We start from the raw sequence: 10,100 nt of genomic DNA on the forward strand, positions 1-10,100 counted from the left end.
AATCTGGACAGTGTCATATCCTTAAACGCTCCCCCTTAGGAATACTCACGCGTCGCGTCAATATTAGATGTTTGAAAATTTACGTTACTTTTACACGGATAATTTTAAATCAATGTAGAATCGGTTTCAGATAGTGGGCAAGGCTCAAAATTACATGTTATTAAAATTTATACTAAGCAACAACAGTAAACATAAAATTCAAGTTGTTGTGTGGAATAATGAAATAAACAGGATACATTTTCATATTCGACCTAATAGTGTATCAATTTTTCTTAATTTTTCCTTTATCTTTTTTATATTTACATTATATATTTGAACTATATTATACTTATAATTCAATTTTTTTATCTGCATTAAACATGTTCAAAGAAAATTAATCTTTGAAAATTGGCTAAATTTTCGTTTCTTGGTTCTAAATTTTAAATAAAATATTAGCATAATTTTATAAATGTAAGTACAAAATCTCGAAAATTCTATTCTTTAATATAAAAGTTAATTTTTTATAATTATAATATATTAATCTGGCTCATATAATTACAAATTAAGAAGTATCCAAAGAAGGGCAAGTGAGCCTTGCACGCAATTAATGCTAAAATTACATATATTTAAACAATATTCATTGTCACCCAATGGCTCAATGCGGAGCCGAAACGTTTGGGTGACAATGAATATTGTTTAAATATATGTAATTTTAGCACTAATTGCGTGCAAGGCTCACTTGCCCTTCTTTGGATACTTCTTAATTTTTTATATTTAAAAATGTTGAGATATCAAAATATGTCGAATCATCGCTCGCGTTGTTATGTATTTTGGGCGAATAGTGTCCAATAGAAGTGAGAAAGAGAATCTATACTTCTCTCTCTCACTCAGTTGATTTTTGAAAATGCGCAAGAGTGTCGTTTTCCGCTACAGAAATGAAAAGGTGCGCACGCAAGCCGCGCATGCGTAATTGCGAAAATTAACTTTGCAAGAGGGAGAGATATATCGGATCTCTCTGTTCAACTTATGGGCAATCCCCTTCCATGTATGGATCTATGATCGAGGGAGCATCGATCGGGATTCTATTGTCTCTTCCATGCTGACTTTCGTGCTGAGGTGTCTTGTAAGGACCTACGATCCGACGAATTGATAGTGCCAGCAATTCCGTCCCAAGGTTTTTTATATCGAAAAGAGAGAGCTTCCACGAGCCGGTAAGAATGCTCATATATGTATATAAATATATAATTGTAAAGCCATGCTTTAACTGAGAAAAGCGCGTTCTCGTTTTGGGGGTTGTCGTCGCCACGCGCATAGTGTTCGGTCCGCCATTGGCGGCGTACATACTGTACACGAATTTTCACGCAAGCTTTCCTCATATATTAAAGCACCTAGACTCATTAAAGCGATGCTGGAAGGCGGAAAAATTTGCATGAGGTCGTTAAAGCAGACTTCAGTGTCAATGGTATCTCCCCTGTTGAAGAAATCCATGTGGATTTCCACGTGGAAATTTTCCATGAAGATCTACATGGATTTTTTGAACAGGATCTAAAGGTATCCGTATCTAAAGGTATCAAGAATCAAGTACCGTTTTAAGGATCAAGGATTTGGTTTCTTTTTTTAAAATAAATTTTAAATTCGCGAATTCAATATGTCGTTGCATCAGGTGTTCAAAGTCGACAAAATCGACATCCCCGAATTGCGCTACGGGAATTTTTTGCAACATGTTCCAGATTTGATAAATTTGACTTCCTCGAGTCAAAATGGCGGATCAAATATGGCGTTGCACCAGGTGTTCAAAGTCGATGAATTCGACTTCCCCAAATTGTGCTACGAGAATTTGTTGCAAAATTTTCCTTAGTGTATAAATTTGAACTTCCTCGAGTTGACCTACGGGAATTTCGCTCACCAGATGTCTAGGCTCGACGAATTTGACTACGGAAAAATTTTTTGAAAAAGGTTTCAAGGTCGATGAATACGATTTCTCTGAGTTAAACTACATGACTAATTTCGCACGCGAATAATGCAGCGTGCGCGAAGCGCGCGCCTGTTATGTACTAGTGATATAAAAATAAGAAGTGGAAATATCCTGATGGAAATTTTTACGTCAAAAACACGAATGTTTTATAAATATCGGAATATACAATATAAGAATATATTTAAGTTAAAAAAAATATACATATAGACTGCGTCCGGTTTGGTGCTTACAGCGCTTATAAGCATCAGTTGTCCTTGTTTAACATTTGATAAACAACAAGGACGAAATGATGTTGTAAGCGCTCTAAGCGCCAAAGCGAACGCAGCCATAATAAAATCTTATTTTTAAAATGTGAAAAAATACAATATTTTTATATATTTTTTGAGGTAAAATTTCGAAAATTTAATAAATTTCTATTTTAAATTAGTTATTAAAATTGAAACTTTGTTGTTATCGGCAGATTAGATTAATATTGGAAATAAATTCAGAACATGGCGATAACATTGCAAACGAGTCTCCCTCGATACAGATAGATATTCTTAGCTTGCTATGAGGAATGACGTTCGGTGCTTCTCGCAATACGCGATTTTTTTTTAACTTTCGCGCGATTTTATCAGAGAACTTATAGTACATAGAAATCATTAACATGTGTTTTCGAATTTTTCAAGCATTTGTACAATAATTTATGGAAAAAAAAACAGAATTTTACTACAAACAGTTATTAAAAATTTTGCCTTAGAATTTACAAAAACTGTAATTTCTAGAAAATTATTTTTATTAAAAAATATGACCATATTAGGATCTTGAATTTAATAAGATTGCGAACTGTAATTGTCGCAAAAAATTATTAAATAAAAAATATTTGGTGCACGGAGAAACATAGCGGAATTCCTCTATGTAATATTATTAATTATCGCCCTGCAATAGAAAATTCCTTTTATACGGAAAGACTATTTTGTATCAAAGCAACGCGCGCGTTCATTCTTTGAGATCGATGTTCTCAATATTGAACTAGATTAACTAGAATATTGGCTTCGACTATTCTTTTGGGTGAAAGCATTCATCCGATCGTAACTGCGATTCGATAATTTATTATTACGTTCACAAGAGGTACCAACAATATTTGGACAACTTTTATGACTTTGCACTAACTCATCGTCCTATTTTCGGTCGGGCAGGAAAATGAATGTATAAAAAAAATTCCATTTACTGTTAGACCGATTCAAATCGAAGCTTTGATCGTGGCTTCGAACAATGACTGTTTCCGTGAATCTAATCGGCGATTAGTGCGGGCGTCATTCGAAGGATTTAAATTTTCTGCACTGACTAGGAGCCAAATGCCAGTGCAGAATTGTTTTGAAAAATGCGGTTAAGCCGGGAGTACAGATTTTTCATAATGCTGCATAACGCACAAGACGTAATGCATAAGAAAATCAACCAATCAGAGTCCTTCATTTCATATTATGATTAGTTATTGGTTTCTTATTTAGGTTTCTTATATTAACTGCTAGTTGCTGCATTTTTATAAAAAGATTGATTTATTTAGCAACCAGTTTAACGTACTTTTTATTAATGCCATCTGTCCTTAAGATTATGGCAGTCTGTTCTGAAATTATCTCTCGTTGCTTTGCCTCTCGTTGTCTGCGCCTGTGTCACCTTTGCGCCTTGTAGGCTGCAGGTAATTTGGATAATGGTATTTTTACGACGAATTAAAATTGCGTGCTCTCTAATACGTGCATTGTGGCCAGTTTGCAAATGCAATTTACAAACGGGAAGAACGCGGCTTGCAGATAACGTAACTTTTTGTTATAAGGAGATAGAGGGTACATGTTTTTAATAAATGAATGATTTCATTTCCGCTTTAAAGCAATTGGTGCGTTCCTTTTGGACGCTCATGTGCTGTAAGCGCTCATACTTATAAGCGCTATTTAATTCTGCCGTTAATATTGCAAAAATAACTGCTGTATTAACACTTTAACTTTTGATTTTTTCGAATTTTTACAGAAATGGAAAAAACACCACTGCAAATTAAATATGAAGATTTAGAATTTTTTATGACAAATTTAAATAAAGCCTGGCAAGAAATTCGTTTTCAAAATGAAATTGTACCTGACATTACGCAAAAAATTGAGGACTTAGAAAAAGTCATAACAAGGTAAATATATAAAACAAGCTTTTATATATTATAACAAATTATTAAAAAATCGTGTACAAGTGTGATGTAAACAAGTAAATATTAACTATTATAGTTTATTCTAATTACAGTCAGCATTATTTTATTAAAGCGATCGCACGACCGATGCAGAGATTAAAAAATTTAGCGATAAAGATGACTCATTCTGATTTCGATATATACCGATTACTAACTGACTTTAAAGAAATGGTTGACCGGTAAGTCTTCTTAAAACAGTTAGCATTATAATTACTTTTTTATAGTAAAATTAAATGTTAAAATTTTTATTTAAAAAACAATATTATATTTACAGTATAATGCATAACTTGAGAACACCACACCAATTTAAAGATGAAGATTTAGACTCTCTTATGACATTTTTAAATGAAATCTGGGAAGCAGTTTATTCTCAAAAGAAAACTGTATTTAAGTTTACGCAAAAAATTTACAAACTAGAAAGAGTCATATTAAAGTAAATATAAAACAAGCTTTTACATGTATATTATAACAAATTATTAAAAAATCGTGTACAAGTATGATGTAAACAAGTAAATATTAACTATTATAGTTTATTCTAATTACAGACAGCATACTATCATGAGAGGGGTCTCACAACAGATGCAAGATTTAAACAGTTTAGCGTCACAGCTGTCTCGTTCTATTTTCAATACATTACATTTATTAATTGCAACAAGACAATCGCTTTACACGTAAGTCTTCTTAAAACAATTAGCGTTATAATTACTTTTTTCTAGTAAAATTAAAAATTAAAATTTTTATTTAAAAAACAATATTATATTTACAGTATAATGGATAGCTTGAGAACATCACGTAATGAAACACCGAATCCAGAAACTGTTCTACCAACGAATTCTCAAGAAAGTGATACTTACGCTACTATGCAAAGGTTTTCAGAAACATTAGTATTACTTTTTTTTAAATTAAAATTGAAAATTTTTAGTAAAAAAAAATTATATTTACAGAAGCCGCACAAATGTGCCACGTAGCTCGGATTCACTCGCTCTTTCCAAACGAAAGCACCCAATGTCGCATCAAGCAGTTATTCAAAAGCAAAAACGGAGATGTCTTGGTGTTAAAATTATCCTTGATATTTCCAAATTCAAACCTAAGCAATCAACGGCTTCACGTACTGATGAGTAAGTATTACTTTTTTTTAGTAAAATTAAAATTTAAAATTTTTAGTAAAAAAAAATTATATTTACAGTAGCTGCACAAATTTGCCACCCGCTATTGACGGACCAAGCTGTTCAAACCTTGTAACGTTGGCTCGAACAACTATTCATGACCAAAGACCGAGTTCAAGTTCTGATGCTATTAAATGTTTGCAAAGTCATCAAAGGTAACATCCAAAGTTACATTTGTATTACTCTTTTTAATGTTAATCAGACACATGTATGTATATATATATATATGAAAAGGAGACATATAGATTTTAACAATCTTACTTTTACCATAGTTGCACGAAAGAAATTCCTTCAAAAATTGAACACTCTTCAACTTAGCCAAAACAAAAAGAACCATAAAAACTGAAATGGAAATAATGGTAAGATGTAAAAAGAAATTTTTTTATAAGCTTTTGTTTTTTTATAAATTTTTTATTGTACTGCTCCAATGTAATAAATGTTTTTAAATAAATAATTTTTTTTATTTTTGCAGGTGGTCCCTTTGAAAATGAAACAGTTTTCAGAACAGAATTTTTTGACAAAATATCAAATATTGCTAAAATGAAAAAAAATATATTTTTTTGACAAAATGATTAATTATGATTTGCTAAATTGTTTGATAAACTAATATTAAATCTATTATTAAATTAACCGACCTCAGTAACGGGAAAAACAAAAGATTTTGTTTATAAGAGATAAACACCTGCGATATTATCATATTTCATTAAAAAAAAAATAAAAACATTTAAAATAAAATAAAACTTAATTTTATTAAAATTTTTCTCGATCGAGTTGCCAATTCACGAGTTGCCAATAGAAGTCACGCCGACTCTCTGCGAATTCATACAACTTGTTCCATTTGAGAAAAGATTAAGCATCAATCAAGTGCCTCCGTTAGTGCTCACGTTGTCCGACGATCGTAATTTGTTAAGCAGAATTGTACAGAGTGTAATTAATTTAATTTGAATAAAAACGTGTGCCAATCCGAACGCGAGTGCAATTTTTCAAATAGACGTTTCGAGTTCCACGCCTTTGCTCCTCAGACGTCCTCCAATTCGTCGTTATTGTAAAATTTGCTGTGACAATTGCACAATCGCCTCTGATGTCGACCCGGAGACGGGACGCATGACCGACACCCACAAGATGTACGCAATCTGTGGAGCGATTCGTCGAATGGTGTGTTTACGTTACTGCATGCATGCAGATATATACATAGATTTTATATACATAACTCATTTCTTGATACTTTCCGAATATGTAAAATTATTATATTGATATTAAAATGACATAATATTTCTGCAAATGATAATATCAATATTGTAATGATACTGATATAAATTTGTATCAAATCTGAAATCTTGTCAATTTTACGTTCACAGGGAGAATCCGACGACTGCATAGTGAGATTGACAAAGAATGATGGGTTGCTGTCAAAAAACTTTTAATCTAATTATGTAAGAAATTTATTTTCAATAAATTAAAAAAGCTAAAACTAAGTTGACAATTATTTTTCTAAAAACCTTTTTATATGTATTTATTTTTATATTATATTATTTCTTTTTTTTTATTTAATATTTATACATTCTAACAATTGTGCTAAAATGTAAATAAATAAAATAAGTCCCACTCTTGAATTAGATTCTGCATATATTCGAGCTTTAATTTCGATTTTTTATATGATAAAATTACATACAAAATTAAATACAATCGCACAAAAGAAATAATTAAAAAAATATAAATAAATAAATAATTCTATATACGCAGCTCACTTGTATAAGCTATTATCTGAAATAGTTATCCATTAAACAAGCCTATCCATCAAGCTATCTACGAGGTATAACAGTATAGTTAGATCTTTTCAGCTGCAAGTCTGTATAAATTATGCATTATTAAATTTAAACAATTAAAAAATGCTTAATAGAATACTTAATATTTATATTTAAATATTATAATAGACATTTTTTACGAATAATTTCCAATTAAAATTCTGAATAAATAATCAACTTTTAAAAACCAGAATACGAATTAAAATATAATGTGGGCAACTTTAAACATATTATTTATAGCATTTGGGATGGGATGAATTATTGCCTGCGTATATTGTATATGACATTTAATTATGCATTTTTATGTAATTTATACATACAATTAAAGGTATGAAATAGTTTTATATACACGTATAATACATTGATATTAATAAGACTTCTGCGTACGTAGATGCCAGTAGTACCGCTTCGCGCTCGTAAAATTATGTTCGTATGTGAATACTCTTCTTCAGTTATATAAAAATAAAAACTATATCGCTAAACTGTGTATGTAATCATGTTGTACAATTGGGATTGGCTATTCTCAATAAACTTTTATCGAAAAGAAAAAAATGTTCTCCATATCTCTTACATTTAAACATCTATCTTTACCTAGAATAGGAAGAAGCTGTCTGGCGTTTTAAGTAAAGATATAAGTATAATTTCTTTAAACTTCAATTCCATATTCAATATCTTTACTTGCCTCTTATATCTAAGAAAATAATACTTGACAAATATGTGACATTTGTACGTAATAATGTAATTAATACAAAGCAAAAGTGAAGAATAAAATAACGAGTCTATAAGTGAATAACTGTTGACATACAGCGGACAGCCGATATTTTGTTACTATGCACGTTGCATTTCTCGCAACCGTTTGATATGCCTGCGGGAAACAAAATTAGCTTGATATTTTCAAATGAATCTGGACAGTGTCATATCCTTAAACGCTCCCCCTTAGGAATACTCACGCGTCGCGTCAATATTAGATGTTTGAAAATTTACGTTACTTTTACACGGATAATTTTAAATCAATGTAGAATCGGTTTCAGATTTTTCTCCTGAGTATTTATTGACGGACTATTCTACATTTGTGACTGATAAGGTAGGCCGACGTATTAAACATATGTCATATCATTAAGAAATTCTCAAAAACTAATTATACTATTATATTATTGTTAATACCGCAATAGATTAACTATTTAAAAAATAATCATATTTTCGCCTTTCTTAACATAATGAATTGGAATACAATGAACTGGAATTGAATTTATCTTGTAAAAGACGCTGTTGGAATCCACTAAAACCAACTAATGCTATATGTATTTCATTCGCACGAAAGTGTTTATAGCAGAAATTTGGAAAATAATGATTATAAAAATCTTGACGCGATTTCGCGGTATTGTAACAAACAAACCTGTACTGTTACAGCTATTATATTGCACGTATTGTCATTCATGCAAATGCGTTTTTTTCCAAATTAAAATTCGTGTTCTCTAAATAGCAATAATATATAAATTCCTCTTTTAAGCAATTCACTGTTTTCTCCTTCGTCAAATTTATCGAAGCCAACCATGCATAGAAATAGATGTACTAATCCATTTACACGTTGATCACCGTGTGTCATCCGTTCAGAGTGGGTGTGTCTGATAAAGAATGAACACGATTGAATCTACGATTTTTCAATGTTGTCATAGCTTCCATGAGGTCGGTTCGTTTACTGAAGAAGTCCACTATTGCCTGGCCCGTCAAAGCAGATGCCAAAAATTGCTCGACGGTTATCGACCAATCGGGATCGGCGGACGACGCTACGCTCGATGGATTTCCATTGCGGTCGGGTGACTGAAAAAAGGAGTATGGGAGTTAATAAACTTGCTACTACAATAAAGAGTATCGATTGTTACAAATAAAAATAGATACCCTCTCGACAGCTGAAGGAGCTTGAGCTGCTGAAGCGGCCAAAAGCAAACTATCGTCAGATTCTTCTCTCTCCACGTAGAATTTCTTACCGACGTCCCCCAATTGGAGCAAAAGCGTACCTACGGTGGTTTTTTCGTGTTATTTTGTTTCATCATAATTAAACATTACTTACAATATATACAGTCGTGGACAGATGCGACACTTTTTTTATAGGTTTCTAATATATATTTGATATATATAATATATATTTTATAGGTAAACTAATGTTTCTAATATTAGATTTCAAAACGCACTAATATTTTGCAAATGCGAACCACGATGTATTATCTTTAGTCTGAAGACAGTTTAACACCAATCGTGGTTCGCATTTGCAAAATATTAGTGCGTTTTGAAACCTATAAAAAAAAAGTGTCGCAACCGATCTGTCCACGGCTGTACACAATTTCCAAATACAACAATACAGATGTTTTACCTATGGAAGCGATGCAGTGATATGTTTCCTGTTCTTCAGGTTGAGCGGGAAACATGTCGTAAAGCGTTTTCCATAGTGCTATAAAATGTCCCTGGGACATCTTTGGCACGGTTTTGAGGTCCAGCGGACTGTCCTTTGACGCTATCATCGAGCGCAAGCTACCCATACTCTGAACCTCCCACGACTGGTCGCCTGCCTGGCTGTTCAAGCTCGTGGATCGCGATAAGGAGCCCACGGTCGGCTCTTCGGCCACGCTGATCGGCATTTCTAAGGAGGCCACGCTCTGCTCCATGCTGTCGAAGAAATCCGTCGCTTCTGCCGCCACTTCGGCTCCATCTAATCAATTTATTATAGAATTATACGTCGTAACGTAGCTCACATAAATTACCACTGTGTATCGTTGAATTACCTGCTGAATGTGTCGGCGATTCAAAGTCGGCAGGCGTAAGAAGCGGTGGTAAATGCAACGTATACAATAGCTTTAATCTCTGCGTCAAATCGGCTGTTGCTGTCATCCCTATAGCCTGCACCAGCTCTCGGAAGTTTAGTAAGCCGTCGCGATTACGATCCATCAACTGGAAGAATATTTTTT

The 10,100-nt window shown here is 32.5% G+C and overlaps 3 protein-coding genes across 3 annotated transcripts in view; 2 read left to right on the forward strand and 1 right to left on the reverse strand.

Annotated features, from left to right (window-relative positions):
* Positions 1–1,103: 1,103 nt before the first annotated feature.
* LOC105451137 lies at positions 1,104–6,300 on the forward strand. The gene is made up of 10 exons (XM_011691407.1): positions 1,104–1,190; positions 3,959–4,109; positions 4,220–4,345; positions 4,441–4,599; positions 4,712–4,837; positions 4,933–5,034; positions 5,111–5,284; positions 5,353–5,487; positions 5,605–5,691; positions 5,805–6,300. Exons 2-9 carry the CDS (start codon positions 3,961–3,963, stop codon positions 5,648–5,650), a joined length of 1,017 nt encoding a protein of 338 aa, XP_011689709.1. The 5' UTR covers positions 1,104–1,190; positions 3,959–3,960; the 3' UTR covers positions 5,651–5,691; positions 5,805–6,300.
* Positions 6,281–6,807, forward strand: LOC105451301 (40S ribosomal protein S21-like; the record flags this gene model as incomplete). The annotated part of the gene is made up of 2 exons (XM_011691671.1): positions 6,281–6,487; positions 6,691–6,807. Coding segments are annotated over 2 exons (273 nt in total), but the record flags the coding sequence as incomplete, so codon positions are not given.
* A 1,355-nt stretch (positions 6,808–8,162) lies between these two features.
* The window catches only part of LOC105451139 (TBC1 domain family member 9), a 7,797-nt gene continuing 5,859 nt past the window's right edge, over positions 8,163–10,100 (reverse strand). Inside the window, exons 16-19 of the mRNA XM_011691411.1 lie at positions 9,918–10,083; positions 9,509–9,844; positions 9,037–9,155; positions 8,163–8,958 (exon numbers count right to left, since the gene is read on the reverse strand). Coding sequence (XP_011689713.1) covers positions 8,740–8,958; positions 9,037–9,155; positions 9,509–9,844; positions 9,918–10,083 — 840 coding nt within the window. The 3' untranslated portion in view covers positions 8,163–8,739. The remainder of the gene's footprint in view (positions 8,959–9,036; positions 9,156–9,508; positions 9,845–9,917; positions 10,084–10,100) is intronic.

This window comes from Wasmannia auropunctata, unplaced genomic scaffold, assembly GCF_000956235.1.
Source record: "Wasmannia auropunctata unplaced genomic scaffold, wasmannia.A_1.0 LD336053.1, whole genome shotgun sequence".
NCBI lineage: Eukaryota > Metazoa > Arthropoda > Insecta > Hymenoptera > Formicidae > Wasmannia > Wasmannia auropunctata.